The following is a 20453-nucleotide window of genomic DNA, read 5'->3' as shown; positions in this document are numbered from 1 at the left end:
AGTGGGGGAGCCTGAAGATCTATGGTGGAGCAGTTTGCAGGATGGCGAGCAGAGCGGCTGGTGGAGCAGAGCAGTTTGTTGGATGCCTAGAGCAGCCCATGGGGCGGCTGGCAGAGCGGAGCCCCATGGAGAGGTGGGGCCATCAGCTTTGGACCATGTAAGGTGCCCCTTAACCCCCCCACCCTCCAATCTCCACCCAGGTTGGGAGGTAAAGCTCTGCAGATAAACTTTTGAACTCCGGGGCTGCCCTGACCAGGGACAGAGACTTTTGGGTCGTTGGACTTTTGGGACTTTGGGTTGCTGGACTCAAGAACCAAAGGGAAAGGACATGCCCCAATTTGCTTGGGGGGGGGTTGCTCATGGGTTGTGTTATGAATCCTGTTGGTGGTGTTTCCCCAACATAATGTTTCTGTTATTAAAAGACTTTTGCTACACTCAGACTATGTGCTTGCGAGAGGGGAAGTATCGCCTCTTGGAGGCGCCCAGCGGGGGTGGTATATATTTGTCCCAGGTCACTGGGTGGGGGCTCAAGCCGGTTTTGCATTGTGTTATTGGAATGGATCCCCTAGATACTGAACCCGGCCCTTGTTGCTGCCAACTCTGACAGGCAGAAGGGTTACAGATTAAACCCTCTGCCATCAGAGCTTGTACTGGAAATAACTTTAAATAGGACACTTGTCACTACTGAGCCTGTTCCCACTCCATTCTCCCTCTCCTGAGCTTGGAGTGTTTTAACTATAATGGGGTGAGGGATTCTCTTTTATTGGACCTTTGTTGGTGAGAGACAAAACTTTGGAGCTACAGTGAGCTCTTGTCCAGGCCTGGGAAAGGAACTCAGTGTCCCAGCTCAGTACAAGAGTGAACAGATAACTACGTATGCTAAGCTAGCACATATTTTAAGGCACCAGTCAAGGTACAGGGGCCTGTTAACACCCCACAGTCACAGGACCAAGACGGGAGTTAGTAGGTTAAAGATAATTGTAATGAGCTATAACTCCAGCATCTCTGTTCAGTCCATGATTTGTAGGGTCTAGCCAAGTTACGAATTTAAGCTCCCAGGCTTGTCTGTTGAAGGTCATGCACAGGTTTCCTTCGAGGATGAGGACTGATAGGTCAGATACAGAGGGGTCTGCAAAGCTTGTCTCTCTCCCTAGCAGCAGTTGGTCCATTAACATTGCCTCACCCCCCTTGTCCCTCGGCTACAATACCGCAGTAACTAGAGGTGCCTGTTCCTTGTTTCGGCACTAGGTGGTGGGGACACAACACAAATAGCACAGCTCTCATGTTTGCTTTTCCCAGCCTTACCCACGGAAAGGTCCAGTTTTCCAGAAGTAGCTCCTAATGCTGATGCCCACCTCAGGCCTGATCCGCAGATGTGCCAAGTGCCTACAGATCCTGATGAGCCCTTGGGAATCAGGCCCCAGGTGGGTACCCAAAGTCAGGGCCAGTGCTCAGTGAGAACACATGGGGCTGTTGTGGGCCCTCTGGCCCCGCTGAGGGCACTGCTCAGGGCTGCCATTAATGCCCCTGCACATCCCAGCTGAGGTAGCACTTGACCAGCCACCATGAACTAATCCTTCCAACCTGCTGCAGCTTCTAGGTCTTACAGATGGGGAAAGCAGAGCACTGAGCAGGGCTGGGTGTAGCCCAGGCCCCAGCAGGCCTGGCGCAGAGCTGGGATCTCCCCTACTCACGCTCTCCGTGCGGTGAGGCACTGGCTCTGAGCTGTTGCTGGACCCTCTTACCTCACTAGTATAAGCAGGGATTCCTCATCTAATTGGTCCAACACCCCTGCTGGGCCAGGTGCTTTCCAGAGAGGAGAGAGGGACAGCCTGCCCCTGAAGAGCTGACGGATGCCAGCTCCTAGGTCCCTTTGGGGGAGTTGAGAATCAGCTCAGACATGCTAGTCGTTCGTTTTTTTATCCGGTTGGGTCAGTTTATTAACATACATAATTAAGAACAAGTAAAACAGACGCATGCTGCTGAGACCTCTGCAGCAAAGAGATCTTGGGGAGGCCACGCTGCTTCATGCCCCAGCACCCCCCACCCAGCAGAATAGCTCCACACCCAGTCCAGGGTGGTGCTTTTGGGGCCTTCACCCAGCACCTGTGTTCTCTCTGGAAAGACAGCCCCCCACACGATCCCCTCCATCCAAAGCTGAACCCCATCTCTGCCACTGGACAAGGAGGGTCGGGGTCTCCTGGGGCTGGGCCTACTGCTGCCTCCTGCACGCCTGTCTAGAGGCCAGTGCCAAAGCCTCACCCAGGATAATGGCTTCCTCTGCTCTGTGAGGGACCCTTCGTCTCCATCCTGCTGCACTAAGATCCCCATGCTGCAGCCCAGCTGCCTGGGCCTGTGATGCACTCCTGCCCCTTCACCTTTCCCCAGACTAGTCCTAGGCTCCCCAATGGCACAAGGCAAGGAGCTCTTTAAACCTGGCTCCCTGTAAACGAAACCCTCCAGGCTCCCCTCCCACCTCTAGCAGTCTCTTTGCAGCCATGCTTCAGGAGACAGGAAAAGTCAGTACACATCAGCAGCAGCTGCACCAGTCCCTGCCCAGCAGGGTATGACCAAGGAGAATCCCAGCTGGTCTAACAAGCAGCCTCCAGGACAGTATCTGTTCCCGCAGCCCCAGGAGGCTGCAAGGCCAAGGTCTTGGTGTCCACCCCCAGCTCTGCCCCCGTGGGCAGAACACATGCCTGCCTACTCCAGGACAGACCCATCACCGAGGGGGTTTCTGCACAGGCCCCTGACCTGCAGGGGAGATGTGCCCATGGGGGCAGGATAAACCCAGCCCCAGCAGAACAGGGCAGAGACTGAGGGTTTGTGGGGAGCCCACGGCCTGGAAAGGGCCCTGCAGAGGAAAGGGCATTCAAGGCTGGCAGAAGCAAGTCTGGGCGCTCCCTGCTAAACACCACCTGTGCCCAGCTCAAACCCCTCCACCACCAGGCACTGCCCGTCATTCCTGCATGAGGCTGTTAATCTTCGTTAGCAGTACGTCTGTCTTGGACCCTGGGGAACCAAACGGGAGAAAGGGTCATTCCAGGAGCCTCTGTCCTCCCCAGGGCTGCCCCAGCCCAGCAACAATCGTGGGGTGGGAGGCAGCTGCTGCTGCAGGAGGTGTTGCCTGGCCCCCCTGCACCCTCATCATCTCAAGGAGTAGCACTTGCTCGGGAAGCAGGCAGGATGGGAGCTCCCTTGGCTGGGGCTCCTTCCCCTTTTCCCCCACAGGGCTGAGGTGGGGTGCAGCTCCCTCTCACTCTGTCAGAGTTAGGCTCTGGGCCCAGGCTCTCCTGCTGGCAGAGCCCCCCAAAAGCTCAGTGTGGGGTGGGGAGAGCCCCTGGGAGCTAAGCTCTGGCAAGGGCCTGGCCCTGCAGGTGAGGAGAGCCAGTGATCTGAGAGGAAGAGGGAGGGGAAGACCACCAGCAGCAAGAGGGTGTGGTGAGGAGAGGGACCGAAGGAGGGAGCGGGGTGGAGAGTAGGGGCCCATTACCTGCCGGTTCTTTTCTCCTGGAGCATTTCCTGGAAAGCAAACAGCATTGAAATTCACTCAGGAGAGAGTGTGTCACCATTCAGGCCCTGCCACAGGGAGATCAGCCCACACCCAGGGCCAGGGCTGCTCCCCCAGGGCTCTGCCCCATCACTTGGCCACTGTGGTTTGAGCTCTGAGTTGGTAGTGGCCTTTCTGCCATGGCTGGAATGGGACGGGAGCTCCTGCCAACCATAATGAGCCATGGAGGGTCCCAGGGCAATGGAGTCACTCGAGTCCCCTTGGAGGGCTTCCATGCCAGGCCCACCTTGCTCAGCTTATAGGTGGAGCCAGTAAGCTGTGACCAAGTCCCACAGCAGTGGGATGGAGCAGCTCAGGGCCAGGCTCATGGCAGAGGCCAGGGAGGAAAGCTCCTTCTGAGCCCGCTGTGTCCCAGGTTAGCACTGTGCGAGGCGGGAGAAGTGGGCTCCCAGCGCTGCTGAGCAGCTCTCCCAGATCAAGAGGGTGGGTGAGTGACCGCAGCAGCCCCTGGCCGGGCAGCCCCTGCCCTACCTACAGCTCACCCAGAGGGCAGCAGACATGAGGCCTCCTATGCCATGGACAGCTATGGGACCCAGAAGAGGCTGAACTTACTGCAGCAGGAGGAAGGCAGAGAGGATCAGGAGGAAGGAGACGCAGTCTGTCACAATCCAGACCATCAGGTACGTGCTGCGGGGCTGCAAGGCAACAAGACAGGATGAGTAGTTCAATGGGGACCACAGCCCCGGCAGAACAGGCCCTGGCCCCCTCGCTGGGGAGTGGCACTGCAGACGGGCCAGGTGGGCTCAGGGCATGCAGGCCTCTGCCAGCGCCACCCAGGGTAGGTTCACTTACGAGCAGCCAGAGAGGGCGCTTCATCTCCTTGAGCACCTGGCAAGCGTTGGTGGTGACGGAGCCGACCCCTGCGCACCACAACACGGAGAAGAGCCAGGGCTCATTGACCACATACAGATTGACGGAGACGTTGTCCTGGCGATACCGGCTGCAGAGGGGATGGAGCCTCGTTAGTGTGGCACAGGTCAGCAGGAACTGGGAAAGCCTGGCTCTCACCCAGTGCTCCCCGTGCTCGGGGCTGAGACCTGTGTGTTTGGGGTTCAAGCTCTGCTGCCAGCCAGGGCGTCAGGATGCAAGGAGAAAAACTTTTTCACTAGGAGGTAGTGAAACACTGGAATGTGTTACCTAGGGAGGTGGTGGAATCTCCTTCCTTAGACGTTTTTAAGGTCAGGCTTGACAAAGCCCTGGCTGGGATGATTTAATTGGGGATCGGTCCTGCTTTGAGCAGGGGGTTGGACTTGATGACCTCCTGAGGTCCCTTCCAACCCTGATATTCTAGATTCTGTGATGCGTAGGTGGCCATAGGGGGAGCTAGACTTGCCTCTGCTGGGCTGAGCCGCTGAGGCGCCATTGCTCTGTGCTCCCCAACAAGGGGCTCTCACCCAATCTCCTCCGTGCTGACGTCCTGGTACGGCAGGTTCACACGCAGCGGAGACTCTGTTTCATTCCAGCTGCTCTTCAGACCGTAGATTTGCTGAAAGCCTGGTGCCTGCCGTCTGACCTGCTCCCTGAACCCGTCAGGCAGCCAGAGAACCTGGGGGAAAATCAGGCCTGGAGTGAGCTGGGAGACCAGGGGGCGCTCGCTGTGCTCTGGGACCCAGGCTGCAGGGCCAGCCGCACGGACATGCGCATCCCAGCCCCCTCTCTGGGACGAGAGGTGTGGGTGTGCAGCACCCTATGGCTTGAAGTGGTTTCCATTAAATACAAGGTTTCAGCTGGGTTCAATGGCTCGCAGCACCCCCACTGCACACATTGTTCCAGCGCCCCTGGTCATGGGCAGAGGGCACCCACTGGGCAGAGAGCCTGTAGGCACCTTACTCAAGGGCATGTTGTGTCTGCAAAGTAAACAGAGTGTCATGAATAATTCCTCCCTAAATGGGGAGCAGGAGCAGGAAGGGGCAGTGAACCCAGATGCCAGGCTGGTCTTGGCAGGGTCATGTATATCCAGCACCCAAGGGCTGGGGGCGGAGGGACTGGAAAGGTGGCCATAGCGTCAGGGAGCCATGGAGCTGCAGGGTGTGGTAGCAGCAGGGGGTACAAAGGTGGCAGCTTGTTGATTTTCCTGCTTCAGCACCAACTTGGCTCATGGCCACACCTGTTCTGAGTCACTGTTTACACATGGGGGGAGGAGGAGCAGGGAGTCCCCCGTAAGTTTACATCTCTCCCTGCACAGTTAGGGCATAAACCGTACTACAAAGCACCCCAGGCCCGAGGAACTGGCCCAGGGCAGCAGCTAGTCCGGCAGCCTACCTGCAATAGGGTGCTGTGGCACAGAGGGCCTATGCTGGGGACCTCAGGGTACCTGGGATCATGGTAAGGGCAGATCCTGAGCACGCTCAGGGAGTCTCTAGGGTGGGTCTGACCCACCCTATGGGGTGGGGAGCTCACTGCTGGTGAAGGGCAGGCTCAGGGAGCCCTGCGGGAGGATGTCTGGCCCGGACATTCAGCCATTCCCTCCTCCGGCTGCCCATCGGGCATCAGACTCCGGGGCAGAGCCAGGCTCACCAGCTGCGGCAGGATGCCCGATTGGAGGATGGTCTCCACGGTGACGTTAACAAAGCTCTGGTAGTCCGTGTGGTTCTCGGGCCGGAGGTCGAACATGATGGAGACGTTGTGCTGCTTGGCCTCCTGCAGCACCTGCTGCAGGGTCGGAATCTTCTGTGTCCTCGCCTGGCCTTTCTCCTCGCTGGAGAGGCCCTGCACCGAGCGGAACGGGTTCTTCTGGAAGGGACAGGCCAGAGTCAGCAGCTCCCCCGCATGGGCGGCACTGCTCCCAGCTGGCCCCAGGCCTCCCACACTGCCCCCTCAACACCAGCGCCCAAGGCACAGGGTGCTCCCCCTGCACCCACAGCACCCCCCAGTGCTCGCTAGCACGGCAGAGCAGCTGCTCAGACCCCAGGACGAGGGCACAGAGGGAGAACAGGTCGCCCTGCCACCTGCAGGAGACCAGAGCAGCGCTGCAGTTAGGTGCTAACCAAAGCATCACTGTGTAGGCGGGCACCGAGCCCAGCCAGGACACGGCTTACCCCATCCCTCTGCCCAAGAAGCCCGACCCCTCCCAGCCAGCCTTCCCCATGCCTCTGGAAGGTCAGAGCAACTCCCAGCTCAGGCAGTGGGGCTTGGAAGGTAGCCCCCCACCCCATGGAAGGGGGCACTAGAGTCTGCAGAAGCAGTACTCTCCAGGGCCTGGGAACCCCGGGAGGGCTCTGAGCGGCTGGTCCCAGTGCTCTGCCAAGAGCAGCCTGGATCAGTGCAGCAGGGCAGAGCCCTCTGCAGGGCACCGCAGGGCCAGGGCTTTCAGGTCACAGCAGCCGCAGGAATGTAGAAGCCCTGCCACGCCCCGGGGAGGTGGGGGCCTGACCTGCAGGAACCAGCTGCCGGCGTCGAGCTGCTGGAGATCAGTCCAGTTAAAGGCCGTGCCGTTCATGGTGGCCCATTCAGGGAACACCTCTCGCACGTTTGTGGTCCGGGTGAGCTTCTCGTCATGCATGAGGAAGGGGATCCCATCAGCACTGGCAAGGGGAAGGGGATGGGGTAGTTAGGACCTTGCCCAGTGCAGCATCATGAGTCGTTTGCACCCCTCCCCCCAACCTGACCGCCCTGGCACCTCTGACAGGGATCAACCTAGTAGCCCTTTGTACGCCGCCATGCTGTGTCCCAGGATGCTGGGGGAGTCCCCTCCCAAACGCCTGCCTTTGGATCAGGCCTTTGGGGACTGAAGCTTCGTGGGGCTGGGAGCCAGAGCCAGACATAGGAGGAGTCAGTGCTGGTTGCTACGGGAGGACACATGGTCCTGCAATGGCAGCAGCTGGTCACTTATCGGCCCTTCTCCACAGCAGGGGAGGAAACTTCCCCTCCCCACACCAGACCTGTCCCGGGTCCCACCCTCACCGCATTAACAGGCCAGTGAGGGGAGCCCTGTGTCTCTCCCTGAGAAATGGGGATCGAGCAGGGTGGGGTGCCAGGCCAGAGCACCAGACAGCTGGGCTGGGCTCAGCTTCCCTTGGGAGGGATGGGCAAGGGGTGAGGAGAGGAGGGACTCTCACAAAGCCCAGGCTGGTGCCTGGAGACGCCTCCCCTAGCGTGGAGCTGCCCCATTCACCCCAGAGGGGGCAGTGGGCAGAGGCCTGGGGCTCAGGGAGCTGGGGCAGGCAAGCCGAGCACACGTTCCCCTTGGAGACCCTGGGTGTCACTTTACCTCACCAGGACATCGGTCTCAAACACACGCACGTCACAGCCCACTGACTTCCGGAACGACATCAGGGTGTTCTCTGGAGCCAGCTAAACAAGGGAGAGAGGACACAGGCAAACCAAGCTGGGCAGGGGCAGGGGTGCAGCGCATTGGGTGCTTGCCCCACTGTGCTGAGTTCGAATCTTCTGGGCTCAGACATGCAGTGAGTTTGCTGGGCTTGATCTAAGGCAGTGGTGGGATTTCAGGAAGTAGCTGAATCCCCAGCTCTGCCTAGGAGAGACCCAGGGCTGGGATAGCAGGAGGCTGCAGGGCAGGATTGAGGGGCATAGGCAGGAGTGGGGGGGTCCCCAGTGCTGGCAAGCAGGGGGTCTGCGGGTTGGGATTGAGGGGTATTGGCGGTGGTCAGGGGAGCCCAGGGCTGGGGTTAAATTCTACCCAGAAGAAACACGTCCCAATTAGCTCCTGGCCCCATGTGTGAGAGCTCAACCCCAAGGGCTGCCTCAGCCCCTGCCAACCATGCCCCACACCCTCTCCAGCCTGGCTACCCACAGGGCAGGCTGCAAGGACTCCCCTCCCCAAGCTGGTCTCGGGAGACTGGAGGCAGCTCTCTGGGGGTTACCTGCTTGCCTGTGTCTGCGGTGTGAGCAGGGAATGCTGCTCTCTGGGACCCAGGGCAGGGCAGGGGCACAGGACACCTCCCCACCCGACACACACCCCCCCAGCCACCTGCACTGAGGGCTGTAACCTGCCTTTGCCTCCAAGCTGGCACGAGCCGCTCCAGGCTGCTCCCTGGCACAGCGCTTGCAGGCAGCTGGTGCCTCCCAAGCTAAGGAGGGAGGGCTCATGCCCACTGCAGGTGGGGGGGGCAGGGAAGGGCAGCTGCCCTTGGGCACAGGTTACTCACCATGGGGGCCCCGCGGTGCCCAGCCAGCGCTGGTTTGGGGGGCAGCTGGCTCTCCTCCATGAGGCAGGGGGAGGAGATCATCAGGGGAGCCAGGTACAGTGCAGCTGCAACACCAAAATACACCAGCAGAAGCAGTACCTTGGGGGCTGCAGACAGACACACGGACAAGGCAGAGCCCGGTCAGGGACAGCGTCACCGCAGGCACTCAGAGATGGGGAGGGATTAGCCAGGGCTGCTCCCCCTGCAGCGGGTGTGGGGCTCCCCACCCTGCCCAAGAATAGGGAGCGATGGGTCCCCCCTAAGCCCCCCAGCAGAGCAGCCCTTAGCCAGGGACTCGGATGCCCCTGGCCACCATGCACTGTGCCAGGTAGTGTCCTTCACAAGCCGCCTGCTTAGGTGCGTGGGTAGCTCCAGCCCAGACGGTCTCTGGGCACCAAGCAGCGCTGCATGGCTGGGCCTTCACAGCCCCTTCCTGCCAGGGTGCTGCCCGTACAGCCCCTGCCCAGAGGGTTGCTGGCGCTTGGGGCGCCCGGCTGTCATGCCAGCCGCTGCACAGACACAGCTGCCCCAGCCCTGCAGAGCTCCCAGTCTATGAACAGACTGAGCCATGGGTGGTGCTGGCTAGGACACGTGTGCATGTACTGCAGGGAAGGGGAACCCGCTGCCGCATGTCCTAGGCCCTGCATGGCTGAGAACAAAGGGAGAGCCACCTCCCAGCCTACGCTTTCAGGGCAAATACTGGGCACTAGCCCGGCCTCAGGTGACGCGGTGCAGGGAGAGCTCTGGGCTCCTGTTGAGACAGCGTCTATGGCCCATCTCTGGGTGCAGCTCAGCAGGGCTATGGCATCAGGGCAGCTGGCTGCCAGGGGCAGGATGCAGACAGGCCTTTGCTCCACACCAGAGGGGAGGCGTGGGAGGGCGGAGCCGACTAAAAGCCGCGTCCCCATGGCCCCACCCCTGCTCAGCGCCCTGGGGCCCAGGAGTACCTGCACAGCGAGTACGAGAGGAGCAGTCAGCCACAGGCCAGGCGAGCAGTGTCATGCCTGCCACGGCTCCGATGTGCAGGAAGGGGCCCGTCGCCTGTGGGGTGGACACACCAGCACCACTCAGTGCCCAGCTACGAACTCCGGCTCCGTGCTCCCATCAGCCCACCCTGCATGCCAGGCTCCCCTGCAGCTGCCAGGAACAGCCGGCCCCCCAGGGCTCCCCCTTGCTGGGCTGAGCCCAGCCTTCTGGGCTGCCCAGCAACTGGCATCGCTGGGTTTGAGGTGACCACGCCGCGTCCCCATGGCAGGAGGGACAGGTTCTGGGAGGGGGTTGAGCCAGGCGGCTTTGCCCCAGGGCTCTGGGAGTGGCTATTTATTCTCACTGGGGCCGTGCAGCACCTGGCACTCAGTGTGAGCCCCCCGAGGGCCCTAGCCTGGAACGACACAGGGTCCGTTGTGCGGGGGAGCTGCAGGAGTCAGACAGGCCTAGCGGGAGAATCAGCCAAACCTCACTGTGTCTGAGGCTGGGCCTAACCACAGGGTGGCGAGGCCAGTGGATCCCCTCCCCCATGCCCTGAGGCTGGTCTCCCCTTGCCATAGGGAGAGCCCTTGGGACACAGGAAGGGCTCTGCCTCCGCTCTCACCTGCAGAGAGATGCGTGCGCTCTGCCACTGCTCAGCCCACTTCACATCGAGCGCAACAAAGGCTGCGGCCACGACCAGGGTGGTGAGGATCAGCAGGCACTGGGGGGCCGGACACATGGCAGTTAGGACCAGGTGCATCTTAGACACCACAGAACAGCCGGGGACCCTGCCTGTGGCCTACCCTCCCCTAGGTGAGCCAACCCCTGCAGCTGGAGTCCCCGCTTCTACCCTCACCCTGCATATGCTGGGCCCCTCCCGCCTTGGGGCCCTGCTGCCCCGGGTTAAACACTGAGTTCGACTCCCTGTGGTGAAGGGGGAAATGGTCTGTAATATTACTGTGAATACCGTGTGTGCCTCAGTTTCCCCGATTTCATATTGTTACCCTGTATGAGAGGGGTCGGGGGCAGGAAGGTTTGCTCTCGGGGAGGCTAAGAGACATCAGGATGAACATCACCCGGCTGTCTGACCCAGGATGCCTCAGTGGAAAAAGACTGGCTGTGGCTGACCCCACATCAGTGAGGAGTCTAAGACGACGACAGCGAACCCCGTCAGCAGGACATGGATGTGTAGTGACCCAGAGGGAGAGGCTTTCCCCACCTCTCTGCGCCATCCCCCAGCTCAGGGGCAAAAGGCCTGGGGGGAGAGGAGATGGGGACTGGAAGGAGTCGGAGCTCTACAGCCAACTCACGCCAGCGGGGCTGGGCTAGTCAGGATGGGCTGAGCTTTTGCCCTCAGCTCTGCGCTGGCCTCGGGCCTGCCCGCGTGTTCCAGCTGGCCCCTGTGGACACTGGCTGAGTGCACTGATCCCCGCAGCAGGCCCCAGTCTCTCCCAGGAGTCTGTCTCAGTGGCACTGGCTGATCAGAGCTCAGTGTGAAGCAGGAGGGCTGGAGCCACAGGGGTTGGGTCTAAGGGGGAAGTGAAGCCTCATGGCTCACCCTGGAGGAAGAGTGAGACCCCTGGGGGGTAGGGGGGTCTGGCCCACTTCAGGGAGCCTCCCAGGACTGACAATGCCAGGTGCTATCCCCCAGAGCAGTTATCACCCCACAAGAGGATAAACAAACCCTGCCCCTGTCACAGAAGGCAGGGGCGGGGGGAGGGAAGCTGCCAGCTGGGTACCAGGGCCTTGCCAGGCAGCCCACTCTGCTTCTGCATGGCAGGGACAGCAGGCAGGGCATGGATTAGTGAGTGTGGCCAGCACTGGCCCTGCTACATGTGGGGCAAGGCACTGGCTCAGGGGGAGCCTCAACATGTGGCCCTGAGGGGTATGCAAGCCCCGCGGCTCCCCACACCATGGGCAACAGGAATGACCTGAACCGGATCCCTGGGCCTTTGGGCAGGAGGAACTGCAGGCGGCTGTGCCGCTGGAGGGCTGGGTGTGGCGGCGTCTGGGGCTGGGGCAGGGCTTGGATGCTAGGTTTGGGGAGGGGTGGGCTGTGCAGGGGCCCCTCCGTTGGCACTGGATGCCAGCTGGCCCTTACCTTGTGCACACAATGTAACTTCAAGGGCTGGCCACAGAGCTGCAGGCACAGAGCAAGAACCTGCAAGAGGAACAAGGAAGATGCTGGAGCTGGAATACATGTACATGGAGACCTGGGAGAAGAGCTGGAATTTGGGGGAGCACAGGCTGTTAGAGCAGGGATAAAGGAGAGACAAGACAGAACTGGGATGGGGGGGAATCAAATCGGTATTAGAGATGTCTGGATACTTATGTGAGAAGTATGGGGAATAAGCAGGAAGAACTCGAAATGCTAATAAACAAACAACTATGACACAGCTGGCATCACAGAGTTGGTGGGGAGAATACACGTGACTGGAATATTGGTACAGAAGGGTACAGCTTGCTCAGGAAGGGCAGGCAGGGAAAAAAGGGAGGAGGTGTTGCCTTGTATATTAAAATGTACACACTTGGACTGAGGTTGAGATAGAAATAAGATAGGTTTCAGAGTAACAGCCGTGGCTGTTACTCTGAAACCTGTCATTATGCAAGGCACTGCATTTAGCCGTATGGAGTGGAAATCTCAAATAAATTGGTTAGTCTCTAAGGTGCCACAAGTACTCCTTTTCTTTTTATAGAAATAAGAGACAGACTTGCTGAAAGTCTCTGGGTCAGGATAAAAGGGGTAAAAACAAGGGTGATGTCATAGTAGGGGTCCACTGCAGACCACCAGACCAGGGAGAAGAGGTGGATGAGGGTTTTTTTTAAAACAGCTAACAAAATGATCCAAAGCCCAGGACTTGGTGGTGACGAGGGACTTCAACTCCCAAGACATCTGTTGGGAAAACAACACAGCAGGGCACAGATTATCCAACCAGTTCTTGGAATGTATTGGAGACAATATAAGGCTGTTCTAGATTTGATTTTGACAAATAGGGAGGAACTGGTTGAGAATTTGAAAGTGGAAGGCAGCTTGGGTGAAAGTGATCATGAAATGACAGTTCATGATTCTAAGGAATGGCAGGAGGGAGAACAGCAAAAGACAATGGATTTCAGGAAGGCAGACAGACTTCAGCAAACTCAGGGAATTGGTAGGTGAGATCCTAGAGAAGCAAGTCAAACTATCTAGAGACATAAAGGGTAACAAGAAAACATTCTACAATACATTAGAAGCAAGAGGAAGACCAAGGACAGAGTAGGCCCGTTACTCAATGAGAGGACAGGGAGGGAAACAGAAAATGTGGAAGTGGCAGAGGTGCTTAATGACTTCTTTGTTCTGGTTTTCACCAAGCAGGTTTGTGGCGATTGGACGTCTAACATAGTGAATGTCAGTGAAAATGAGGTAGGATCAGAGGTTAAAACAGGAAAAACAAGTTTGATGTCTTCAAGTCACCAGGGCCTGATGAAACGCATCCTAGAATACTCAAGGAGCTGAGGCGGTATCTGAGCCATTAGCGATTATCTTTGAAAAGTTTCAGAGTAACAGCCTTGTTAGTCTGTATTTGCAAAAAGAAAAGGAGGACTTGTGGCACCTTAGAGACTAATCAATTTATTTGAGCATAAGCTTTCCGATGAAGTGAGCTGTAGCTCACGAAAGCTCATGCTCAAATAAATTGGTTAGTCTCTAAGGTGCCACAAGTACTCCTTTTATCTTTGAAAAGTCACGGAAGATGGGACAGATTCCAGAAGACTGGAAAAGGGCAAAGATAGTGCCCATCTATAAAAAGGGAAATAAAGGACAACCTGGGGAATTACAGACCAGTCAGCTTAACTTCTGTACCGGGAAAGATAATGGAGCAAATAATTAAGCAGTCAATTTGCAAACACCTAGAAGATAATAAGGTGATAAGTAACAGTCAGCAGTCATGAGTTTGTCAAGAACAAACCAACCTGATAGCTTTCCTTGATAGGGTAAGGAGTGGGGGGAGAGAAAGAAAGATAAATGTGGTATATCTTGAGTTTAGTAAGGCTCTTGATACTGTCTCGCATGACCTTCTCATACACAAACTAGGGAAATATAACCTAGATGGAGTTACTATAGGGTGGGTGCATAACTGGTTGGAAAATCATTCCCAGACAGTAATTATCAGTGGTTCACAGTCATGCTGGAAAGGCATAACGAGTGGGGTCCCGCAGGGATCGGTTCTGGGTCCGGTTCTTTTCAATATCTTCATCAGCGATTTAGATAATGGTACAGAGAGTACACTTATAAAGTTTGCGGAGGATACCAAGCTGGGAGGGGTTGCAAGTGCTTTGGAGGATAGGATTAAAATTCAGAATGATCTGGACAAACTGGAGAAATGGTCTGAAGCAAACAGGATGAAATTCAATAAGGACAAATGCAAAGTACTCTACTTGGGAAGGAACAATCAGTTACACACATACAAAATGGGAAATGACTGCCTAGGAAGGAGTACTGTGGAAAGGGACATTGGGGTCATAGTGGACCACAAGCTAAATATGAGTCAGTGTAACACGGTTGGAGAAAAAAAAAAAAGCAAACATCATTCTGGGATGTATTAGCAGGAGTGTTGTAAGCGAGACATGAGCAGTAATTCTTCCGCTCCACTCCACGCTGATTAGGCCTCAGCTGGAGTATGGTGTCCAGTTCTGGGTGCCACATTTCAAGAAAGATGTGGAGAAATTGGAGAAACTCCAGAGAAGAGCAACAAAAATGATTAAGGCCTAGAAAACATGACCTATGAGCGGAGATTGAGTTTGTTTAGTCTTGAGAAGAGAAGATTGAGAGGGGACATGATAACAGTTTTCAAGTACATAAAAGGTTGTTACAAGGAGGAGGGAGGTGAATTATTTTTCTTAATCTCTGAGAATAGGACAAGAAGCAATGGGCTTAAATTGCAGGGAGGGCCGTTTAGGTTGGACATTAGGAAAAACTTGCTAACTGTCAGGGTGGTTAAGCACTGGAATAACTTGTCTAGGGAGGTTGTGGAATCTCCATCATTGGAGATTTTTAAGCAGGTTGGACAAACACCTGTCAGGAATGGTCTAGATAATCCTTGGTCCTGCCACAAGTGCAGGAGACTGAGCTAGATGACCTCTTGAGGTCCCTTCCATTCCTATGATATCCTCCCTGGCTTCCTGCAAGGACAGCTCCTGAGCCGCGGCCCAGCAGCCCTCCTGGGACACCCCGATCTCAGAGAGCAGGGCCCCGCTCAGAAAGCCAGGGCCCCAGCCCCTGGGTCAGCCCACCCCCTTGGGCCAGTCGGGATCGTTCAGGAGCTTCCGAAGAGCAGAGGGCCTGAGTGAGCTCAGCACAAGAGACGTGGAGCAACGTCTCCAGCAGGCAGGATGCAGCGAGGGCCCCAGAGAGCAGGACCTACCAGCAGCAGGGCCGAATACGTGACCAGCAGCACCGTGACTCCGAGCAGGGGCATGGACCAGTCTACCCACCACTGCGTCTGTCTGAAGAGGAACCTGCCAAGCAGAGAGGAGAGTCAGATAAGGCTGGGTACACCAGGGGCAGGCACAGACTGTGGGGAAGGGAGGTGCTATGAGCTGGGGAGGCATATGATGGGGGGAGGGAGCACTGGGGATGGGGAAGAGAGCTGCCAGGCGCTGGGGGAAGTGGGGGACAGGGAGGGGCCTACTCACTCGTTGAGGTTGTGGAAGTCATTGAGGATGATGAGGGCATGGTACAGCCATACAAGCGTGAAGAGGCAGGCGCAGAAGAGGAAGAACAACCAGCCACAGTCCCACTGAAAACCAAAGGGGCCGCATAAGAGACTGCACGGCTCCTGCCAGCCACACCCTGGCCCCTTCAGGGCAGCTACCAGCTACCCGGACATGCCTGCAGGAGAGCCCAGGGCAGCCTGGGCCCAGCCTGTCCGCCAGAGGCCATCATGCCTGCTTCCCTGGCTCTGTGCTCTGCCTGCCCCTGCCCCCACGCTACAACAGGAAGAGGTGCTAGGACCTCCCCCAAGCCCTGAAAGAGGGAGGTGATCACCACCCAGGGGATGCCACGCTTTACCCATGTCAGGGACGGCTGGAGCAGGACTGGATGGAGCCACAGCCCCAAATGGGGCTGGCACAGACACAGGAGCCCAATAAGAACGAATGGGGGTTCAAACAGCTTAGGGTCAGAATAGTCCATACAGCAGGGGCCAGGACTCCTGGGTTCTATTCTCAGCCCCTCCCCTGACTCGCTCTGTGACCTTGGGCCAGTCTTTCCCCTCCCTGGGTGAGGATGGAGCTGCCATCCCCGTGGCCTCAGGGCCCTGTGCAATGGAAGAGGGGCTGGGGCTCAAGTAAGTTTTTTTACATTCATAACTGATGCCCCCGGTCCCCCCAGGGCTTGCTGCTCGGAACCGCCCTGGCCCCGTACAAATTAAGCCCTGCCTGTGCGGCTGCCAGGTACGTTACACCCTGGGTGGAAGCACAGAGCCTTCAGTGCTGTTACTAAGTACACGTGGGCGTGCTGGCAGCCCGGGGGCCCTATCCAAGCAGCTGAAGCAGGGACCGACCCGGACAGGCCAGCCCCACATGCCCCACGCCCAGGGAGCTGGAACAGAACTGCTGCTGCTGCCAAGTGGGGCACGTTTCTAATCAAGGTTTGCTCTCAAATTCCCAACAAGATGGGACAAGCTGCTACTCAGCCCCACCCATGGGAGCTGGAGGACTCAGAGGCTCCCAGGGCCGCGCACCCTGAGTCTGCAGAGCCCCAGGGATCCCTGCCCCCAGCCCCCCTGCAGTGCAGAGCCCCTGGGATCTGCCCCCGGCCCCCCACACAGACCCAGCCCCCCTGCGGTGCAGAGCCCCTGGGATCTCCCCGCCCCAGCACAGTGGGGCCTTGGGGACCCTGGCACACGCAGGAGGCTGTGGGCTGTCTGTGGTGCAGGGTGGGCGCAGGAGCCCAGCAGGGCTGGGAGCGCGTCTGACGTCACCGCTGCTCCCAGGGAATGCGGCCGTTCCAGAGGAGACTTTACCCCCCAACCCCACCGTGGCCATTCCCCTGGCCCAGCGTTTGTGACGCTCCCAGCCCCGGCAGGGCTCCCTGCCTCGAGCAGAGGGGAAAATCTGAGCGCCCCCCTCGGGGCAGCGCTGCCGTGACCCAGCACCTGCTGCCCCGTGCCCCACTGAGAGCTGCCCGTGGGTGCGAGGACAGCCGCCCCCCCCCCGCCGCACTGCAGGGGACAGGGAGACGCCCTCTGCCCCGGGCGGGGGGGGCCTCCGGGCCCTCGGCCTGCCCCTCCCGCTGTGCCGGTCGGGGAGAGCCGAGCTCAGCACCCCTCACCTTGGTGGTTCTCAGGCCTTTCCTCTGGTCCTTGGCCCAGCGGCAGCTGTACAGGCCGAGCAGGCCGATGGCACAGCCGGGGCAGCGGCAGCCGGGGCTCTTCGCCATGCGGCGGGTCTGCGTCCCCAGCACCGCACTGGGGGGGGTCAGGCCTCCTGCAGGGGAAGAGAGCACATGGGAGATCCCCCCCTCTCAGGAGAGTGGGACCGGGCAGCCTGGCGCTGGGGGGGCCTGGGCATTGCTGGGCGCTCAGTCACCAAGCTGCCCCAGGTGCCTGGCAGAGATGCAGAGGCCGGGCGCCAGGCCAAAGGCGAACAGGAACCTACCCGGTGCAGGCTGCCCCTCCGGCCCCTCCCGCCCGGGCAAGCCCAAGCCAGCTGCACAGCATGGAGCCGTGCCCACCCCGGGCCCGGGGGCAGCGGAGGGCGTCCTGCGTCAGCCACCATAGGGAGGATCTCACGGGGAGTGAGAGGAAGGCTGGGCCGGGCGGGGGGCCCTCACCAGGTCTGTCCTGGGCAGCTGCTCCGTTCGGAGCACCCCTGCCTGGGCCCAGGCCTGGCCTTCCTGGGGGCGAGTGTCACGGAGCAGGGCTGCTGAGCCACCCGCTGCAGGGCCCCGGCCAGCATGGCTTCGGGCTCAGTGCGCGCACAGGGCACATGCCCACGTGCACAAGTGCCCTGGCCCTCGGGCACGCCAAGGCCCTGCCGTTCCCCTCGGCTCTCCCACAACAGCCGTAGCTCCCTGCATGTCACCGGGGGGCTCACCAACCCGCCCTGCTCCCAAGGGGGACACTCACAACGGCCCCAGTGTCCCACTTCCCAGCCAGCGGCTGCCGTTCCCCGCTGCCCTGAGCGCCGGGGCAGAGCTGCCTGGGAGGGCCTGGCATTTCTGCCTTGGCGGTTGATTCTGTGCAAGGGAAGGTAGCTGGGATCCCCTCAGGTCCCAATGCCTGCTCCTCCTTCCCCAGCTCTGCAGGGCACTGGGAGCCAGCTGGATACAGCCACGTGCCCCCCAGCTGCCAGGGTGCCGCCTGGACCTGCCGGGCTCCCCGCAGCAGGAGGTGGGTGCTGCATGAGCCCGGGCTCAGCAAAGTTGTGGGGCTGTGCTGGGTCAAGCCCCTTCCACCCACCCCTTTGTTAATGCAGGACAGGAAGGGGGTAGGGAGGTGAGGGAGCCTGGGGGGCTGGCGAGCAGCTGGACCCACAGGGAGGAGGATCCCCAGAGGCAGCTGCCAGGCTGTGCCTGGCCAATAGGCCACGCCCCAGGGCAGGGGGGAATCGCTCTTGTCCTGCAACAGGAGGACTGCTCTGGCCAGAAGGCCGGGGAAGGGGAGGTTGCTGGTGGAAGCGCACAGCCTGTGCCATGGGGCACAGTGCTGGTCACAGAGCAGGCTACTGGTCTAAGGGAGGGAGGTCCTCCCCAGCCCATACCAGCGCTGGCGGTATTTGCAGGGACCTCTGCCATGCAGCTGGAGGAAGCAGTCAGGGAAATCCCTGCTGCTGGCTTGCTGCACAGAGCTAACCCACTCCTTCAGGCATTCCCGGATGGCCCCTCACAGCCCCTTCTGCAGGGCTACCCCTGTGTGCAGGAAGGAAACCGCGGCACAGAGGCTTCAAGTGGCTCTCCACTGGTCACAGAGGGACTTAGGGTCAGAGCTGGACTCCCATTCCTCCCCACTCTAACCTCTAGACCCCAGCTAGCGCAGAGATTAGAACCCAGGAGCCCTGACCCCAGGTGAGGCAGACCCACGACCTTCAGCACTGCCCCTGCCAGCAGGCTGCTCCATGGTCTTTGCAGCCCACACGAGTACCGAGCGCTGCTTCATGCCAGGACATCCTCGACACCGCCAGCGGCTCAGCCCTTCCCCACAGGGCAAAGGGCGCAGCTGGGCTGGAACGGAGCTGGCTGCAGGGACGACTGGCCTGCCTGGCTGCAGCGTGCTCACCGGGGGCAAGTGTCTGTGTCCCTGGGGCAGTGCCGAACCCACCGATACCAGGGAGAAGGGACAGCCCTGAGCTGCCACCCACTGCCCCTGCTCTGGGGATGCTCTGAGAGTTGTTAGCCAAGATGGTGCTTCTCTGTCCTCTGCGGCCCAGGCAGCAGCAGGAAAACTCTCAGCCCCCGGCCACTTCCATGGAGACCAGGGATCTCAGCCCTGCCCTCCGTGACCTTCCCAGCCAGCCCAAAGGGCGTGTGCCACAGCGGGACAGAGCACACTGGAGTCCCTGCCACAGCTCCACGGCTCAGGTGCACGCCACACACTGGGAGGGTCGGTCACAGCCCCGCCTGAACGCCCCAGACCCAGCTGGGATGCGTCACCCCTGCTGCGCAGAGGCACCAGAGTAAGTGCCCTAAATCCCAGCCCCAGCGGAGTCCCCCCAAGGCCCAGCAGCCAAGGGGCCTCTCGCACCTATCAGTGGGGATGGGGCTAGCATAGTCCCCGACAGGGCAACATCCTGCTCAAAGATGTGCTGGAGCTGGGCTGTCTCCCCACCAGAGCTGGCTGTACCGGGGCATGGTCCATGCTGGCTGGCAGGGGTCTGGGACTGGAGCCACACGCGGATGGAGGGTGTGAAGGTGGCTGAAGCTGCCCAGCGCCTGGCTCCTGCGAGTAGCCCCAGACAGGTCACAGGGCTGGGCAGTCACAGCCCCTGGCTGCCACACTCTTTGGAGAGGATGCCAGGGGCTTTGATGGGCTGGGGCTGATGCCAGGCACGGCCCGCAGGTCCCTGAGCTCCCTATCCAGGCTGGCACAGCACAGCTCTGGTGCTCACCCAGCGCCCTGCCCGCCCCACCTCCCCAAATCCAGCTGCTGCTCTCGCTCCCCAGCCCCGTCCGCCCCACTCGCTGGGAACCTACCCCCACCCCAGGGGCAGCCCCTTCTTATTGCTCATGCCCCTCCCCTCCCAGCAGGGCAGTGCTCCCCCTCCTCTCGCTGGGTGCAGCAAGCTGGCTTAGGGGAATACCTGCTCTGGCCTTCTCCTCTCCCCGCTGGCAGGTGGGGCACGCTGGGGCTCAGGCCTGTCCCTCGTTCTCCCCGCTCCGGAGCCCTGGGATCCCTTCCTCCCCTCGCCTGCACCAAGGTGTGCGGCTCTGCCAGCCAGGGCCTCCCACAGGGCTGCTCCCAGCTGACTCACAGGCAGGTAGGTATGGGAGCCCAGGCAGAGGCAAGCAGCCAGGCTGCCTGGGGGAGGAGGGGGAGGGGAAGCAGTAGTGCAGCTAGGGCTCAAGATTGAGGGGGCAGCAGAATGCCTTTGTCCTGTCCCCGGGCCTGTCACTCACTCCCAGGGCTGCCGGCCAAGGGGCCCAGGGGGAGCGTGACAAGCCCCAGCACTCTGGAGTTTGCAGGCAGCCCACGCTCCGGCCAGATTAAACGCTAGGGAGGGCTGGGGAAGGCTGTGCGGGGAGGCGGCAGAGGCAGCCTCAGACTCATGGCTCCAGGCTGAGCCCCCTTCAG

General features: G+C 59.8%; 1 protein-coding gene across 2 annotated transcripts; it reads right to left on the bottom strand.

Moving 5' to 3' along the window:
* Positions 1-1910: 1910 nt before the first annotated feature.
* GDPD2 (glycerophosphodiester phosphodiesterase domain containing 2) lies at positions 1911-20204 on the bottom strand. 2 transcript variants are annotated; one of them, XM_073358604.1, is made up of 16 exons: positions 19963-20204; positions 16997-17151; positions 15358-15461; positions 15087-15180; positions 11789-11848; positions 10310-10408; positions 9666-9759; positions 8680-8825; positions 7782-7864; positions 6945-7095; positions 6089-6301; positions 4966-5117; positions 4364-4511; positions 4124-4206; positions 3494-3522; positions 1911-3012 (listed from the first exon to the last, which is right to left on the bottom strand). In XM_073358604.1, exons 2-16 carry the CDS (start codon positions 17102-17104, stop codon positions 2960-2962), a joined length of 1617 nt encoding a protein of 538 aa, XP_073214705.1. In that variant the 5' UTR covers positions 17105-17151; positions 19963-20204; the 3' UTR covers positions 1911-2959. The 2 variants fall into 2 exon arrangements, with proteins under 2 accessions (XP_073214705.1, XP_073214704.1); XM_073358603.1 differs by having other exon boundaries at positions 6089-6304; positions 19963-20202.
* Between the last annotated feature and the right edge of the window lie 249 nt (positions 20205-20453).

Source organism: Lepidochelys kempii, chromosome 9, assembly GCF_965140265.1.
Source record: "Lepidochelys kempii isolate rLepKem1 chromosome 9, rLepKem1.hap2, whole genome shotgun sequence".
Classification (NCBI taxonomy): Eukaryota; Metazoa; Chordata; order Testudines; family Cheloniidae; genus Lepidochelys; species Lepidochelys kempii.
This window is presented reverse-complemented; position numbering and strand designations above follow the sequence as displayed.